Below are 19,722 nucleotides of genomic sequence, written 5' to 3'. Positions count from 1 at the left end.
TACCTTTCGTCAATTCCGAATCTTGGAAAACGACCTTGCTACAACTCACCGCTTGAGAACCCAGGTCCCACGGTTGATCAATCATGTAACTCAAGAAAAACCCTGAACAAGTTTACGAGAATATCCTGTATCCTTGGGTAAATACTGAAAGAAGAGCGTCAAATTGCATAATTCTAATCCAACATGCCCAATCTGTTTGACATTCCTAGAAAGACAAGAATAACTAACCACTGCTGCATCAGATGGCAAATCTACAGCTCTGTGAAGAAGGACAAGAAAAACCCCCCCCCCCCCCCCCCCCCCCCATCTGGCGGGCGGTGCTGCAACCACCTGCATCTCTCAGACAACTACTTCGTTGTGGGTAACAACCCCGCAACAACGAAGCAGCTTTCAAAACGAAACCAAGGTATTACGTAATCGGCCGAGAGGGAGGGGGGTTTTCCAAATGATTACGCTATGTAATTTTGACATAATAGCTATGTGGTGAGGGCGGGGGGCGGGGCTAAAAATTGGTCCACTAAGTGATTCCGTAATATTATGTCAATGTGAACGGCCCCTAAGAATAAAGAAAGGCAGCTGCGAAAATGAGTAATGCAGCCATCTGAAATCTGAATCCAGCAGTTGTATAGTTTCTTCTTGGACATCGGGAATCGGGAAAAATAAGGCATGTTGTTTGTTGTCTCACAGACACTTACTGTCGTGGTACTAACAGCTGATAAACTCACCTACCTATCAATCCCATTCTGTCCATTATTCGTCTTGATTGGTGCCTATCACAATCACCTTGAGACTTCAGATCTTCAGAGGGCTAGTGGTCATCCACCCGTGGTTTGCGTGGATAAGACCTACAAGTGGTCTTCTTGATGGTGGAAAAGCATGATCCTGATAATTAATGACGTGGTTCAACATCCGAGTTGGTCCCGTTATTGACCCAGTTGATCGATTTTAAAAGTTAAATCAACGGAACAGGAGTAATGACCAAGATATCACATGTTTTTTATACTAATATTTTAATGAGTTTTGACAACATTAATTTAATTAATCAATTTGTGGTCTCTGGTGGGTCGCTAATGACCCATCTAACCGATTTTTCCGCAGTTTAATGAGAAATCACTTGCTGAGAGGCGAGTTTGCACTATGAATGTCATGTTTTAGCTGAATTCCAAGTAGTTACATGACAAATGTGTAATAAGCAAGTGAGCCGAGTGGGTCGTTATGACCAAATTCTCTATTTTGAAAAGTTAGAGTCAGACAGTATTGGACCATATATTTTTTGTAACTTATGCTACAGTTTTTATTTTAAATCCTACCGTCTTTGTTTCCAGAAGTAATAGCCGAAAAACCGTGATGGGGTCGTTTGCGACCCTGACGAGTGGGTCGTATGCGACCATAGCTGTAATCTTTTAAAAGTAAACGATGACACAGATTAGCGTTTTTGGATATCTCATTTTTGCTGTAAAGTGACCTAGTGTTTAAACCGGCATCAAAATCGGCAAACTTTAAAACTCGTCGTCCCTAATGGGTTAACATGGCACAAGTTCATGCTACTACTACTACTACTACTATATTAAATGAAAGTTATTTAATTTATTAATTTAAGCGGGCATGCGATTTTAAGTAATAAGGAGAACAAGTTGTGCTTATAATCTGGGGCCAAACTACTGTAAAGGCCAAAGTGTCCAGCCCAAAACTATGCTCCTACGTAGTGTAGCTAGTGACGTAGTTATTGCTCTGACGTAGTGTAGTGACGTAGTTATTGCTCTGACGTAGGTATCTCCTAGAGTGCAATCACAAACCCCTTAATAGCCTTGTTGATGGCAGACAATTTTAGGTCCAGAAATTTTGATTGGCGTTAATGTTTTATTTACATTTCAGTGGAATAGTTTACAAAGTGCCAATCTCTTACTATCATTACTACTGCTACTACTACAAAAGTCAGTGAAGTATTACATCCTTGCTAATGGATACTTTGTTCGTTCACTAAAAGTGATACTTATTTTTATGTAAAATTTATATATTGGTCGGTACAAGCCTCTAGATAATAGATTGATAACGTCAGCAAAAGTAGAAGATAATGGATCTGTCCCGATGTGATATGAGCTCTAATGTCTTTATCAGACCCAAACAAATGTGCTGCCAATATTCGCATAAACAGCATTGCAGGTCCTAAAAGTGAACAACAATATGTTTCTCAGGTAGTATCGATTACACACAAATGTGCTTCATAAGGAAAACACACATAACACCATCTGATGACGGTCATCACTTTATCAGTACTCATCAGTGACACGTGTTTTTAATTCATGATATTATGTAGGGTGCAATTCTAATAAGTGGGAATGCGCAAAAATATAATTGAAAAAACTTGCCCATTTAGACATAACTACTACTATATCACTAAACTACTATAACTACTATACTATTAACTAAATAAAAGTTTCTGCTGAATGTGAATTATTTTAGTTGGTTGTTCTAGATGTGTGTTAGATAATACAGTACACGTGGTCTACTGTACAGAAAACTGTCCCTGTACTGGTACGTGCTCTGTATTTACTGTGTAAGTGCTGGGTAGGTACTGGTACTGGTACTGGTACGTGCTCTGTATCTACTGAGTAAGTGCTGTGTAGGTACTGGTACTGGTACGTGCTCTGTATTTACTGTGTAAGTGCTGGGTAGGTACTGGTACTGGTACTGGTACGTGCTATGTATTTACTGTGTAAGTGCTGAGTAGGTACTGGTATTGGTACTGGTACGTGCTCTGTATTTACTGTGAAGTGCTGGGTACACTGTTACTGGTACGTGCTCTGTATTTACTGTGTAAGTGCTGGGTAGTACGGGACTGGTATACAGGAAAACGTGCTAATGTATTTACGTGTAAGTGCTCTGTTAGGTACTGGGTAACTGTACTGGTACGTGCTCTGTATTTACTGTGTAAGTGCTGGGTAGGTACTGGTACTGGTACTGGTACGTGCTCTGTATTTACTGTGTAAGTGCTGGGTAGGTACTGGTATTGGTACTGGTACGTGCTCTGTATTTACTGTGTAAGTGCTGAGTAGTACGGTACTGGTATCTGGTACTAGCTTCTGTATTTCTGTGAATGCTGTGTAGATACTGGTACGTGCTCTGTATTTATAGTGTAAGTGCTGGGTAGGTACTGGTACTGGTACTGGAACTGGTACGTGTTCTGTATTTACTGTGTAAGTGCTGAGTAGGTACTGGTACTGGTACTGGTACGTGCTCTGTATTTACTGTGTAAGTGCTGTGTAGATACTGGTACGTGCTCTGTATTTATAGTGTAAGTGCTGGGTAGGTACTGGTACTGGTACTGGAACTGTACGTAGGGGGTTTTTCTGTATTACTGTGTAAGTGCTGGGTAGGTACTGGTACTGGTACTGTTACTGCTTCTGTATTTAACTGAGTAGTGCTGTGTAGGGACTGTACTGGTAGTTTCCAAGGCCCATAAGATCGAGTACGGGCGGGGCTACCTCACGTACAGTAGACTGTAAAGGTAGCGGGATATTGTTACTATCAACGTGTGGAGAGTTAACTGATAAGAGGAGACACATCTATATTATATAGACACGGCAAACAAACATCCCGCTAATTATCACTCAAAACCCGGACGAATCTATATTATATCCTGTTATAGTATTGTTGTTGTCAAACAGACGGCTTACTGATAACTAATAACTAATAGTGGGATAACAGTGCACTAATGATAGTGACTATCATTATACAGGAGGATTACTTTGTATTGTGGATTATTTTAGATAATCGCTATAAATCTTTATCAATAGTAGTAGTAGTACTTGCTAGAAGCTGCTAACTTGTAGCTATATCAATAGCTGTTCTAGTAGCTGCTAGTGTAGCTGTATCTTCTGATGTGTACGTGGTGGTGGGAACAATACAAAACGATACATGGTGATTGGTGGTTTAAAGATGATAGATGAAAAGAAAAGAACATTTTATTTTCATTAATCCGACTATTGTTTACTTATTAAAAGCTTTTCAACGTTTCTTGAGAAAGTCACGTTTCTTGAGAATTGAGATCGTGAGGAAAATATAACTCATCAGTAGACAAAGGCTATAATAAAAACAAGTTCTTTTCAACACTACAATATACATATAATATAGACTTTAAGAAGATCGGACTTAGTTTCGACATAGTAGTAGTAGTAGTAGTAGTACTACTACTACTATATACAAAACAATGTGAGGCTCTCATGATGTAGCTGTACGAAGATTTGAAGATAGTTGAGTTAAAAGTAAAAACTTTTCAGAGGTCTTTAAGCCTGAAATAGTCAGCAATTGCCTCCAACATATTGTTGGGGCCAGGTCCCTTGTGTTAAGACCCCATATTTAGGACCCATTAAGAGTTCAACCAAACTTCAACATTGATTTCTAAATTTTCTCTGACTTCAAAGAGACATATTTCACCATCCTAGCAATCCTTACAGAATCTCAGGCTGCAGGACCTTTACAAAATATATTTAATTTTCCATTTAGAGTGATTCTGTTTAGAGTAATTATAAAATTAAAAGTCTATCACATTTCTACTGCCTCCCTGAAGAACACTAAGAACAGTGGCGACAGTGAAGTGTTGTATTAAAGATCTATCAACTATGTTGACATGACTACCGGCCCTGATAAGACGTCACGCTAGCCCTGGTGTGACGTCACGCTAGCCCTGATGTGACGTCACGCTAGCCCTGATATGAAGAACACTAAGAACAGTGGCGACAGTGAAGTATGGTATTAAAGATCTATCAACTATGTTGACATGACTACAGGCTTTACTTTATTGCCAATCTCTGGGTTTCATTAAAGCGATGAAAGAAGTATTATAAAGGAGTATTATAGGTGACGTGAATCTATTTTAATTACAGATAAAAGATGTGAATGTAAGTAAACTATATGAATCCGTACTGTGTACTGTAGTACCAGTTACATTTAGTACACTGTTGCTATGGCGACACTGTACAATCTGTACATGTGTGTTCTAGATGTGGTAAAAGTTAATTATGTGTGGCTGTAACCTCACCACCTAAATTAACATCTAGTTACTGGTAAATTACCTCTAAATAAAACCTCTAAATAACCTCTAAATAACCTCTAAATAACCTCTAAATAACCTCTAAATAACCTCTAAATAACCTCTATTATTATATATATTATTATATAAGAGTGTTTCTCAGTTACAAGTGAAACAAAGCCTTTATGTTATCTAGCTAGGGTGTGGAGTCGTGGACAGGTTTATCTTGCAGTTTACAGGTAGCCTAATTTGGCTAATGTACAGAGCAGATGCACTCCAAGTGTAGGTTAACCCAAGTGTAGAGGGTATCTTCACACTACGTGTAGGGAGTAGATGCACAGTGCACACTAGTAGCAAGTGGCAAGCTCTTAGTCGACCAGCCAACCCACAGCTCGCATCTTACAGGTAGCCTCCTCCACAGCCCTTACTCTGTTACTAATGAAGTGCGTGATCCAGTGACTAAGTGAGAGGAAATGAGAGCTGTCATGGTAAGTACAGGTTAACACTTGATTTCCATAACATGGCAACTGCTCTGGCAGTAATATGGCAACTGCAGTAATATGGCAACTACTACTGTGGTTCATGGACAAATTAGCGCCTACGTCAACGGTCACGTACTCATAATTGCATTACAAATGTATATCCTGGTTAAATAAAATAAACATTTTGATTATATATATGGGTATAAGTCATCTCCGGGTAATAGCAAATTTGCAAAAGTAAAAACGGCCATCAAAAAACTAAAAGTAATCCTGGTAATATTGCTGAGGAATGTGGATAGATTGAAGAGCTGGAGATTTAGGGAAACTGGACATTGGAGAACCTATAAACCTTCATCAACTAGATAAGACTTTCCCTGCAATTGTCTGGACAGTTAAAGATTCATCTTCCAAGACGCAAGTAATATCATCATCAGTGTCCGGCTACCTCACTAATGATATCAAATAGATATCCCCTGTCTACAAGGCGGAGAAACTGACAGCTTCACTCCCACAAACTGCTCCATTTAATAATCAATTAATCACTCAATTAATTAATTAGATAACTTATCATGTGGGCCACCAACCCGTAAGAGGACACTGAACGGCTCTAATCTCCCGTCAAATAACTAAAAGTATTAATTTTACCACGATTATATGTTATTATATATTATTATTATAGTGCCTTCACCCAACATTCACTAACGTCACTAAGCACGTGCAGCAGGGAAATGTTGTCTGAAAGCCATCACTAGAATTGGAGGTAATCCACTCAGATAGAAATCACACAACGTCCAGCCATTACAACCATTACTTGTACGTGTTGTGTAGTTGCAATATAGATGTCTCGCACATGGGTAGAAAAAACCTTAACCTGGTAACCTTGTTGCTTGCACAAGAGCAATTCTAACTGCATATCCACATTCTTTTTGTGAACAAACTGATATGAATCCTATCTGCACAAACTTTTATGTTGTCTGCGCACTAGACTTTACTAAAAATGTCTCGTATCAGAGATCAGTATTTTGGTGTAATAGAGGTATTGATAAAGAATGCATTGTTATGTAATGTGAATATTTGCCTCTTCTAAGAAATTTAAATGTTAGACTAATTTTTACAAAATATTAATATTTACAAAATATTTAACATACTATTATGTTGTAAGACACGTCATACAGACAATAATATCATGTTATGTTATGTCATGTCGATAAATAAAAGTTTTCCATTTCTACCACACCCTGACACCCCAGTCCCCAAGCCTAGAGGTGGTGTTCACACCGTTGTGTTAACCATAAACCATATCTCTAGAGTACAAACATAACACGCTCGAGTCTATTAAGTACAATTAAGTGTAAATATGAATAATTATGTAAGTAATTACAAAAGTGAGTGCTAAACGATCCGTGTCAAGACACTCGCGGTATAGTAACTTAGCTTAAGCTTACCAACCGGCCAACCAGTGGATTTGGAATATTTATGTATTTAGCTCATAATTTCTGGGTTTTAACTAAACATTTCTCAGCCAAACATTGTAATTAATTAAACGTATCTCTTTAACTGGACATTTCTCGGCCAAACTTTGTAAAATGTAATTAATGAAAGATGGTCAGCAGGATGTTAAATGTGAAGAGAGCTTTACAGATTATGTAAATATTTACAAGATTACAGGCTATGTAAATACACGTAACAAGTTAACGTTGGTATGTAAACTTCCCTCTGGTATGCACCATGGTAACATGCCGTGCGTTGTCATGGTAACATAAGCGCGGTATGTGGGTACTAATTGGTAAACTTCCCTTTTACTGCGCATTTCTACTAAATTTTACAGTTTTACAGCGTGGATATATTAGTTATGTTATTTAGTTATACATTAGTTAAGACCCACTAAATTCTGTAGATTATGTGTCAGGAACTGAGGAACTGAGTAAGTTGTACAACCTGGACTGAGGATATTATTGGGCATTTAAAACAAGGTCGTGACATGAAAGTCATGAATCCAAAATGAAAATAACTTTGCGGAATCAAAATAACTCTACGAAATCAAAATAACTTAGCTCGATAGTCGAGACATCACATCATTTGATTTACGAGACTCATTTTTTTGGAAATTGTTTTGTCTAGTCGTCTACTACTGAACCATTTACAGCTACTACTGACCTGCGTAGCTTTTAAGTTTTAATGCTCGTCTATTTAATGAACCCGCGTTTATCACGCCATACCCATATTTTCACATATCCACATGAATATAAGCATAAATAAACAAACAACTGACACATTATGACAAAACACATAAACCAAACATAAACATAACTGTATACTGATATCACAATATGTAACACACACACACTTGCAACTTTGCAAGTAAAAGTAAACAACACTTGGTGAGAAGTGTAATGAAAACAGCTACATTTGCTTATGATTTCATACAACAGCGGCTCTTACCTGCTTGCTTACTTAGGTACAGGTGGCATTACAAATATGCCAGGATTGTGGTCTACAGATAAGACTTGAAGTCAGCGATAAGTAATAAGTTGTTCCAGATAATATGTTATCTGGCTCACAATCAGTTCCACGTGATAGCTATTGAATTGAAACATTCCTCCTGGTAAGTACGACCCCTAATAACTAATAACTAATAAGCAAAGATGAAGGGGCCGCAGACTCTGGGGATCTCGGCCTATGCAATCTTCTAATGAGAATTGAGCACTGTTAACAAAAGCTTCTAGGAGTTAATAGTACGTCCAGGGCATTACGTGATAGCTATTTTCAGAGTGATTGATGTTTCACAATGAAATGTCTGAGCTAAGAATCACAGCTTAAAGAGAATTATTCCGGCGGTTTAATTAATTAAGATTTTGTTTAAATAATTACTCATTGCTTCAGTGGGATGGTTATTAGGAAACACTCACTGTAAAACAATATGAATCATGTATTTTGTATTTATTTTACAGAGTAGACTCTCATTTCGTTACCAGTAATCTATCAGAATCATGAACGACCCACTCTAAAGAGTGAAAAACGAAACGTATTATTATTTATCATGTGGACTGAAGTATGCTGCAAGGGCAGTCGAACTATTCGATGACCCAGTAGAGGAATCTAAGGATCTCTCCTAAGTATTCTATGTTCACGCTGACTAAGTTTCCATCACTGAAATAAAGTATAAAGCTTTAAAACATTTCATTGTGTTTGGAGTCATCGCCTCATTGAATCCTACAAGTACCACAACACAATATATTACACAGGTGATTTACAAGACACCCAGATGCGCGCAGATAGTGGGGTTGTCTAGCTGTCTTGTTACAGACAGGTGGTGACAAGATTACCAAAATACAGCGCTTATGTTACCATGGCAACACGTACACCATGTTACCATAGCAACACCTCTTTTCTAAATTAATTGCCTTATTTGGTAGTGAGATTTATTAAAGTATCTACTCGAAATTTCCATAACACAGGGTCATGTTTACTTCCAGAATATGAGGTTACAGAAGTCTTGCAAAATATACTCTTTATGTTGCTTTGTAGAGGAAAACATTTAACATTTACATATTAATCGTACATTTACATACATTATTAATTATCATATTGTTCCGTAGCCTGTACTCTTCTACTGAACAGTGGTGATAACACGTTAACAGTGGATCTAGTCGCTATTGTCATTTGGAACTAGCATTAATTTCCACAATAGTTCCTTGCTTACTGTTCAGTAATGTTCAATGACAAAGAGGTTACTAACAATAATATATGTAACTTATGTAACTTATTATAAGTTATGTATAATGTACATAATATTACATTTGATAATGTTTTAATATTCTAACCAGCTGTTATCAAGCCCTAACGAGGCAGTTTTCAACTATTCTCCTAAATAAGTTACTACATAATATTATACTACTGTAAATATTATATATACTACTACTAATTATCAGGAGTAAGGGTATAATTTTAATTAATCGAAACTTAATTAGTTTTGAACTATAGACAATGTGAATTTCATATGCCTATCTTAAATTCTTCCTGTACAAACTTTAAAGCAAAATTCACATCCTAAAAATGAATTACTCATTATACTACTGTATATATTATATATACTACTACTATTCTACTAAGGAGTAAGAGTACCATTGCTATGACCATTGCTCTGAAATTGTAATCATGTTGGGGTTCAGCCACAAACCTCCACTGTAGTGTTAACCTAATCCCTGTAACTCCACATCACCCCATTATATAACGGTGCATTATTTCGGGATAACTAAATCTGGCACTAACAGATTTAATTTAGGGCCCCTATTAACACAGTGACCTCACTCTATGCAGGATACTGGGTTTGAATGGCAATATCCAGCCGAATGAGCTGGGAACCTTTGAGCAACCATCGCAAGCCATTATTGAAATATAATATAGGTTACAGAGAAGCCATGAAACATTGCTGTGTGTTGTAATTAGGAGAAAATTTGGGGGTAACAAACCGGAGCAAGTTATACTTATTGATCAATTCGGCCGCTGTTATCGTCTTATAGCCCGGATCATATTATAGGTACTGGTGGTAACTCCACAAAACCATCAATGATCCCCGGTCTAGACCGGCTCTCAAAGCTCAAACACTGGCAAGTACTGGCAAGTTTCCCCCTGTGGAAACAGTGGACCGAGATAATAGACCCTTACAATCCAGGACCTGTTATTTATTACACATAATTTAGTCTGAATACAGTGGTGACCAACAAACTTGTCTGGAGGCCGTGTCTCCAGACAATCTTCTGAATCCTTTCTAATTGGTAATTAATAACAACCTAATTATCCACTTGGAAGGCTTGAGTCTTGATCCGTGTCTAAGAGAGCGAGTTCTGCTCTCACTTTACCACTACTTTAAACAAAGCAACTAGTGACTACCAAGTACGAGATCTGATCATTATCAACGATATCAGGGTGTACATGAGCAGATTCAACATAACCACTCTACCACTTAGCTACTAAACCTAACACGAAACACATTAGGATACAAATGATTCCGTATACTAAACTTTAGTTTAAACAGTGTACTCAGCTGGATTAATCACACTCACTCTGAACTTAGCGTTAATTTAGTGAGCGAGAAATGAGCCAAGTTAGCTGTACACAGTGAAACCTAATAACAACAATTGGTTATTGGTTAACTTACCCAGATAAGCGGAGTGATGATTTGTATCCATTCTCCTGATTACTTAACTTCTAATTCTCCTGATTAGATCCGCTAATTGTGTAGATTTTAGATTCCTGAGAATACCTTAATGCTCCGACTATACAGCCACCACTAGGTGCTATGTGTAAATTCCTTTAAATTAGTTATTTTTAGTTTCTTAACTCGTCTCACCGTGACAAAAGGAACGTGCTATAATATAGGGGAGGGGGGATATGACAATTTGACGAGATATTCATTTCTTTATTTCAGCTATTAATCCAAGCGTGATGTTAAATCTAAAAAGATATAGTTTACATTCTCAGACATCTCAGCAGTCTATAAATCAAAGTTGCAACTTTAGATAACTACCGATGGTCATTGTTAAAAGTTGCAACCTTGACCATTATCCCACGGAGAAATATACAAATGATAGGCCGACTGAGGAAATTTGTTGATTTTGACATTCCTTGTTATTTCTCTAGACCATTTCAAAGGCCAAAGCGGTTACCGGTCAAAGCTAGCTCTTGTGTGGTAAATATCGTGACGAACTAAAATTAAGTAATCAAAGGAAATCGGCTCCAGTCTGTATTGAAAAGGTATGATTTACTGTAAAAAAGTCATATATGACTTGTCATCAACTACGCTTAGCGACTGATTCTTCAAGATTTATATTAAGAAAAGATTCCTTTCCTGTCGTTCAAATCATCACTCTGAAAGTTTTATCAGGTATGTAGGAGTTGATACTGCTAATGCCTAATAACATATTATCAACTTTTCTATTTCTTGTCAAAAGTTGGATTTTGAAGGTTGAATTATGGTAGATCACTGGAGTCCAAAAATGTTCATATAATACGTATGCCCAGAGAAAGTTGTCAGTTTGATATGAGCAGACCACAGATATAATTCCAGTCGCTTGTCCTGCAATTATTCATACATTAGATCAGTGGAGTCGACTTGCCTTTCAGTGATTTAAACAGTTTCACATAATCCTATTTTCCACGGAACTAACCACACTAATACTGAATAGTCTATGCTATTGTAGTATTGTGACAACTATACTATGACCACTATATAATTATGACCACTATACTATGATCTGTACTCCACATTAGTACTTTTCAGCAAATAGGTACAATGGCCGGTCGGCATTGTACCTACATTTGCTGTACATTTCAGCAGAGTGGTTCACGAATAATAACTAACCTGGGTAAAATCAAATACATGTCCTCATTGTGCTATTGTGGTATCATTAAATGATGATCTCCTGGACTCCTGGACATATTAGCTGCACAAATAAACAATTGTTTAATTGTTTACCTTTAGGTACATTAACAATGAGACTCTCACGTTAGATTAGTGAAATAGTGAAATAGTGAAATAGTCAGACAAATAACACATTGCAAAGTTATGGAACTGTTCCCAGTTCCATTATATTATGGGTAAAAATATATTGTAGTGATTAGTATGGACCGTCTCGGCTTTCAACACATAAAGTGAAATAAGACAAATCGACGTTTCAGCACTCAGTTGCCTTTTACTAAGATTACTTTGTCTGTCGAAAGCCATGATGCTCTACACTTACCACTACAATGTTTTTTTAAACTCAGATATATAAAATCTGTACAACAACGTTAACTAAATTCCTTTTCACTGTACAAGATATACTAATCCAACTGAGATGTATTCTCCTAAAACTAACTAACTCTAACTGAGGGGCTTTACAATGTTTGTATTTAGATAGTTAAAATTGTATTTAGGTAGTTACAATGTGGCCCTGATAAGGTGTTTTACCTAGCTTATCTCTTAGCTTATCTCTTAGCTTATCTCTTAGCTTATCTCTTAGCTTATCTCTTAGCTTATCTCTTAGCTTATCTCTTAGCTTATCTCTTAGCCTATCTCTAGTAGTGTATCCGGAGAATATTGCACGAAACATAATGATACTTAATATCTGATCAGAAATCATAATCTCTCCGGTTAGCTGCGGTTAGCGTGATAGGAAAATGCATGATGATAATCATTATTACTTTTAATACTATATTTTATATATTTTTATATATTTTTATATATTTTATATTATCAGCTCCGTGTACTAGAAGCTTTCTAAAACATAATAGTTTTCATAAGATGACCGATAAGTGATAACCCTTTATCTTACGCTGCCTCCATCCCGTCATTGGCAAGCATACACAATATTTCTTGAGTATACTGTGCTTTTAACACTAAACGTCATTTACAGTAGAGATGCGGAGTGTGGTGCCATGCTGCAACATACCTTGGGCTGTTAGTAATGGCTATTTGACTAGTACTGGTAGTAACCAGTTGTGGTCATCAGTAAACTAGGTGGCAGGTTGATGTATGGTTATTATACAGCCATTGCATGCTAATAGCACTGTTATTATCGGGACAAATTATGCTAAATTTATGCTAAAGTTATGCTAAATTTATGCTAAAGTTATGCTAAATTTATGGTAAACATATGGTAAACATATGGTAAATATATGCTAAATATATGCTAAATACTCTTGATGATGGCCGAAGTCCTTGGCCGAAATCCAGAAATTTTTAACCCAAGTTCAGTATTAAAATTTAAACTTTTCTTCTATGTTGACTGCATTAATTAACTTATTCATATGAACCTATATTTATCTAGATAGTGGGCTCAGTGTACACTGTACACGTTCAAATATTCACCTGAACTATATTCTTAATATAATATGTAAATCCTCTCATAGACTGCAGCTTTCTATTCAACATTAAAATACTTTGATAAAATGCTGATGAAATGGCAGAGAAAAATAAGAGATAGTGTAATCTACACTGTCTCTTATCTTTTGAAATCTACACTGTCTCTTATCTTTTGCACAGAGAAATAGACACAGTTAACCTCTTGTGATAAGTCTCATCCGAGGACTGAGAGTGAGGTTATACTGAAGAGTTTGAGGGTGGCTTAATTGGTGTCAGGTTTAGAGGATAAAGACACAGGTGCTTCTAATTATTATAATTATCTATATTTCAATAAAACGCACTACCTATAATTAATGACTCATAACGGTAGAAGCAGTAACTGTGTAGTGTTATATTTTTACCCGGAATTAATTATCCTCTGGCCTGAGACTTGGAGACTAGGGACGAGCGAGGTGCAAACAAAAAATATTATTACAATATTCTAATAACTATAAGCTCCTTTTTACCTTCATAATGTGCAATTGTATTTCACTGTTAATAATTTATAACACAAAAAGCAACCTCCTACAAACTTAGGGAGAAGTGGACTGTACTGGGTGTATGGAAACGTGCGCTAAACAGATGGCGTTTTATTTTACATAAAAGGGTTATTTTCTTTGTTTGGTCGACTAATTGAAGGGTTGGTACTCAATATACAGTATAATTATTTCCGGGAATCATATTCCCGAAAAGTCGTGAACACTGGTAACCGATAATTTCAGGACAGACTGCAAGTCACCTCAGACTAGCTAGCGGGAAGTTTCAAAACAAATAACAGTTGCGCACTATATATTACACTCTATATTGTATCAGCGCACGTATCACATTACACATTTTTTCATACAGAAACCGGAAAAAATTATTGTGTTATAACTAATTTTCATAATATTATCATGTTTTAAGAAGTCTACGTATGTTCAGACAAAGCTGGTATGTTCTTTTTTGTAAGATCATAATATTGGCCCACGCCCCACATCCAAAAACACATTAGTCAGACTGGAAGGAAATTTTTGGTGCCAAAGAGGACATTTTTAGGGCATAACAAATTTGTATAAAGGTGGAGACATTGGACTGATATGAGAGGAAAATCTGGAAAATTTTCAGAAGTTACTGGATGTGGGAACAATGACGAAGAGATACTTTTTTGAGAGATACTACTTTGTCGTCGAATTAAGATGAACAATACCGAACGAATGACTCAATAAAAAGCTTTTCTTTTGGTAATCGGTACACACCAAAAATCATTAATTCTACTTTTAGACCATGTAGGAGCGGTGTTTAGACCTTTCTTATTAATAACCAAACATCATAATGATAATAACAGGTGAGAACACGTGACTACCATATAAGGACATGATGATAAACACTACTCTATCTTTTCCTTCAGAATCGCCCGAGTATTGGCCGTCAGGTTGGGTTGGTAGAATTGTAGAATAAGTAGATTGCAACTCCAATACAATCTAACAACGCACAATCATAAATATAGAGCACTATATTAGCATGATAGTATCAAAAATAAAATGCTGCCGCAACCAAGGATCCACAGTAAGATTTACATTATATGGTATTTATTGTGTTGCAGATTTTATATTCATATCGAAATAGTATTGTTAATGATATTAGAAACCAAATACACTGACAAACAAACACGAATTATTAAACTGACATCCTGACAAACGAACAAACAAACAAACGAACAAACATATTACAGCACACTGGAAAAAACAAATATCTCGCACTACAGCTCCGGACAAACAATTATAAAACGTTAAGAAAACTCATATAAAACATTTATAAAACAGAACTAAAACAGGCACGTACCATCACTACTAAGACACTGCTTGGCCCCCACCACCTTCAGTGTAAACCTAGTATCAGGGTTATTAGCGAGGATCCGGGGGGATATGTTCATGAGGGAGTTGCTGGTGTTGTAAAGTTTCAGTATATCAGAGGGTCCTGACTCTGTTGCGCTCCGGAAACACTCTGAAATGGAAATGGTTATGTTTTTCATGTCACGTGATCATTTTGAAGACGCGCGCACGTGCTAGTTATTCTCTAAAATGGAACCTTACTATGATAACTTCAATAACTTCACACTACAGGTCACAGTTTACATTTTGAAGATGGTGGTTCAGGGTTAGAGGTTGAGCTACTTGAGGGATATATCTCCTCTACTCGATCAAAGTTTAGTGATGTCGGCTGGGCTAAAAAGTCGATTATATTATCATGATTATTTTATCGGATGAAGCGTCAACAGTCCCCCAGCGATCGTATTGCTGTGAAGTCACCCTTGACTTGGCAAGCCTTTTATTGGGTGCCCGACAACTGAACCCAATTAAACCTAGTTCCCACTAACCGATCAGCTTAATTAGTTAGGGTTAGGGTTAGGGGAGTTAGGGTTAGTCTAAATTGTCTAAATTGGGTTCAGTTGTTCCCTTTTATTTATCGTTTCGTTAAAGCCAGGAAGAAGACACGAAACGTTCCCTCCGTCACTAACCCGGTTTACTAACCACCAAATTATTATTATAACTTAAACAAGGCAACCTGTTACTGTAACGTGATATCTTGAATACTGCTGAACCTTACAAAAACACGCTGAGGTGAACCAACATGTGATGTTGGAGGAGGTGAACCATAAATAGGATGTATTGATGACTGGTAAGATTATGGCATAATAATCTAATCATTGTTGGTTATTCGAACGTTTACTGTATTTTTAACTCAGCGGATTGAAGCGAACTAGAGAATTGATAGTCTGCATAAAATTATTTTTATTTTTTAGGGACAGGGTCACAGGGCTGTCCCACGAGATATTTTAAAACCAACATAGTAACTGCAACGGAACCTTCTAGAACTGAAAGCATTACGTGTGTATTGCATAGTATGTAGCAGTATGTTACATTTTTATTTTCTATGGGTTAATAATACTTAAGAATAGTTTAAAAGTTAGAATCTCTCCACTTTAAAAGGTCACAAACTGTATCTATTTTAAAAGTTTACATAACTCTACAAGGCAATGCTTTACATCTTTTCCATCGTGTAGTGTAGAGAGGAGACGTATTTCGGGTACAATGAATGTTGCTTTAACTAGAATTAGGTACGATGTAGCAGTGGCTTTTCAAATCCTGCGGGCGTCTGCACTCTAACTTTATACTTAAAGTAGTTTGCCGGGTTACATAAAGCGATTACATGGGTAGGTATCAGTATAACTGTCTGTACAGTGTACATGCTTTCAATCTTAGACATTTACACGGCTCTGCATTCATTAGTGCTGTTATCACTACATTTAAATACTGTCGACAGTATTCCGCTACATTACTGTCCACAGTATTCCGCTACAACTAATTGATCTCTAACTACAGTGTCAGACATGTTTTTTAACTTAAAGTTAAAACTATGTCCTGAAGTTAAAACAGTTAAAACACTGTGACTTTATCTTTAACTTTCTCTCTAAGTAGGAATGTAGCCGTTATCAATTTTATTGTGTGAACTGTTGATCGTAAATATCCGTAGTTTGTACGTATTCTGGTGTTGTACACATCAAATCCTTAAAAGAAATCTCAACTGAGAAATTGCACTCCGATTAAAGATCAATAAATATAATTATAAAAAGCTATTAATTAACCACCAATTAACCAATTAGTGACCAATTAAACTCACCTTTAACTTCCTCTGAGTTGGCATCACTCCAAAACTCCACCTGCTCCTCCACGTCCCCCATTTTAAAGAATATCGTCTTAAGATGGGGCCTTCCATCCGTATTAGTGTCAACCTGAGTGAAGAAATTAGTTAATTAATTAATTAACCATGAAGTGACCATGATTTAGTTAGAAAAAGGAATTGGATGTGTTTATCATGGCATCGAGAATTCAGAATACTAATTATTATCTATATATATCCATATAGAGTCAAGTATACAAATTAAAAGTAGAACACGGTATCAAGTTAAATATTTATCTAAGTAACTAGTAACTAAGATTTAAGGAAATAATTCAGTTCCTTTCTTATTTCCGATTAAAATTTTATCCTTGACAGCCTTCTACCCATAAAAAGTAAAGAAAGCGGTGATGATGTAGAACGCATTTAGGTTAAATCCGGCGGAGAATATTACTGATGAGAAAATTTACCTATTAGAAATTATTGACAAATCATTATCGACTATTGTCGCTAAATAAATTTTCATTCGTCTATGGCGACAATTTGAATATTTTAATTAGACTGAACATTTCTTCAAAAATTGGTTATTTCATCAGCGACAGCATCTTGATTTACGTATTTAATCTTATTAATGTATGCAGCACTTTCTTAATAATTCTTATCAAAAGTAAGGCTAGTTACATACATTCTTCAATAAACTTTTAAGCTATACTAACCCTGCAATTTTTACTCTCCATGGATTCTTTTGCTCGTTGACACGAAGGCAAACAGCTTAGAATATTAAACTTTTAAGCATGCATGTTTAGTGTTTACTATTAAATCTTTATTAAATATATCTTGTAAATTAGCAGAAAATTTGAAATTGATATGTTTCGTGCGCATGATATGTTTATGAGAATATCTGTGTACAATGTGAATATTGGTTATGAGAAAATGTCAAACACGATTAATTGCGGGCAGTTTATTACTATAAGTAGTAGAAAGTGAACTAATAATCTCGCATTATAACAATACACATTAACTATAATAATGAAGAATTTGACTACTGAGCAGCTAAGATAATAACGAGATAGTAACAATTAACATTACTGCACAAGTAACAATTAACATTACTTGCAAAATAATGATAAGAATACGGTAGATAGATTTGTTGAAGTTATTCTAATCAATACTTTGCAATTAATTAAAACAATTTTCAATTAAAACATAATAAAGAATAAGAAGTCCTAATTCCCATATCCCCTCCACTCCCACAAAGCAAAAGGAAACTATGACTGAAACTACAAGTCCGCAGTAACCAAGATAAGGAACAAACAAGATAAGAAAATGAAGCGGAGTATGAACAGGAGTACGAGTGTCATATTAACACAGTTTCATATTACCGCGTACACGGTCACGTGACTAGCTACTTCACCTTGACTTACCGCGTAGTTTGGGGGAAAGGAAACATCCGCGGTAAATCGGGGTTTTGTTTGTTTACATTATCATGATTATGCATGTTGAGCCCTATTTAGGGGAAAGGAGATGGCCGCGTTAAATCGGGGCGCGGTAAAGCAGGGTGGAGTAAATCAGGGTATAACTGTACTTGGAACAAGCGGCTAAACTAGAGGATTTATCATATCAGCGCCCTTATTTTCTTCTTTTGGAGCTAACGTTTTTCAGAGGCTTGACCTACAGCTACATAAAGCCAGATAATAGTTCTAGTCTGTGGTATTCATACATTCTCGAAATCTTTCGAGAAAAAACTAAATGGGCAATAATGTAAAAGTAAACAAAAACACTATGGCAAAGTCTGAAGCAGACATAGCGAAAATACTTAATGTTAGTAAGCGCCCGGCCGCCTAGATACCCATAATAGCAGATAAGTGGTGATCTGTTTCGTACTATCCGTCATGTAAGGCCTTACTTTGATTAACATTATTTACTATGTTTAACATTATTTACTGTTAGTCTGATAATCAAAGATCGAATACTAACGGAGGCCGGAGCGTGACGGTTACTCTTTGTGCAAGGCTGATAACCCTTTAAACTGTATATTAAAGTCACTATTGTGACGGTACAGTGTGACGGTACATTAGAACTAGACAGAAACAAAGTGTGAAGGGCCTGAACGGAACCCCTCGGTTTCAGTTCCTTGTTTTAAACTGTATATTTCATTGATGGTACATACACTCCATGGCGCTGCGGGAGGAATTAAATGTCAAACTTCAAACTTGATATAATCCGTTAGAAAGGCTGATATGAAGAGAAAAGCCATGGCTAACATGATTACAAATTCTTTTGTAGTGAATCGTTTTTGAGATGAAAGGTTTTACCTAGAAAAACGGTCAGTTCAATTCTCGGCTGCCACTTGAAGTTTAAGTTATAATATAAAATATTATTCGCGTTACTATTATATTATATACGTGGTGAGATTCGACGAGGGAGCATTGCCATCATGAGTGTGTACACACAAGGGTGTACTTTGCGTTTACCATTGTGATTGTCGCCCAAAATAGCAAGGCTAAGAAGCGGGAAAGCTGTATTGTCATTAGTCTTATCACTTCAAGTTTAAGAAGGGATTAATAATAATATGTTATATATAACATATAATACTGTTTTATAAGATTAAACTAGAAACTCAAGTATATGATTGTTGGATTAATTAAACTAATATAGTAAAATAA

The 19,722-nt window shown here is 36.3% G+C and overlaps 1 protein-coding gene across 1 annotated transcript in view; it reads right to left on the bottom strand.

The window, feature by feature from the left end:
• The window catches only part of LOC134814262 (high affinity cGMP-specific 3',5'-cyclic phosphodiesterase 9A-like), a 49,448-nt gene that overhangs the window by 8,737 nt on the left and 20,989 nt on the right, over positions 1-19,722 (bottom strand). Inside the window, exons 4-5 of the mRNA XM_063822345.1 lie at positions 17,060-17,171; positions 15,221-15,382 (exon numbers count right to left, since the gene is read on the bottom strand). Of these exons, the coding sequence (XP_063678415.1) occupies positions 15,221-15,382; positions 17,060-17,171 (274 nt within the window). The remainder of the gene's footprint in view (positions 1-15,220; positions 15,383-17,059; positions 17,172-19,722) is intronic.

The sequence above is a fragment of the Bolinopsis microptera genome, chromosome 4 (assembly GCF_026151205.1).
Source record: "Bolinopsis microptera isolate Bmic1 chromosome 4, MBARI_Bmic_1.0, whole genome shotgun sequence".
NCBI lineage: Eukaryota > Metazoa > Ctenophora > Tentaculata > Lobata > Bolinopsidae > Bolinopsis > Bolinopsis microptera.
This window is presented reverse-complemented; position numbering and strand designations above follow the sequence as displayed.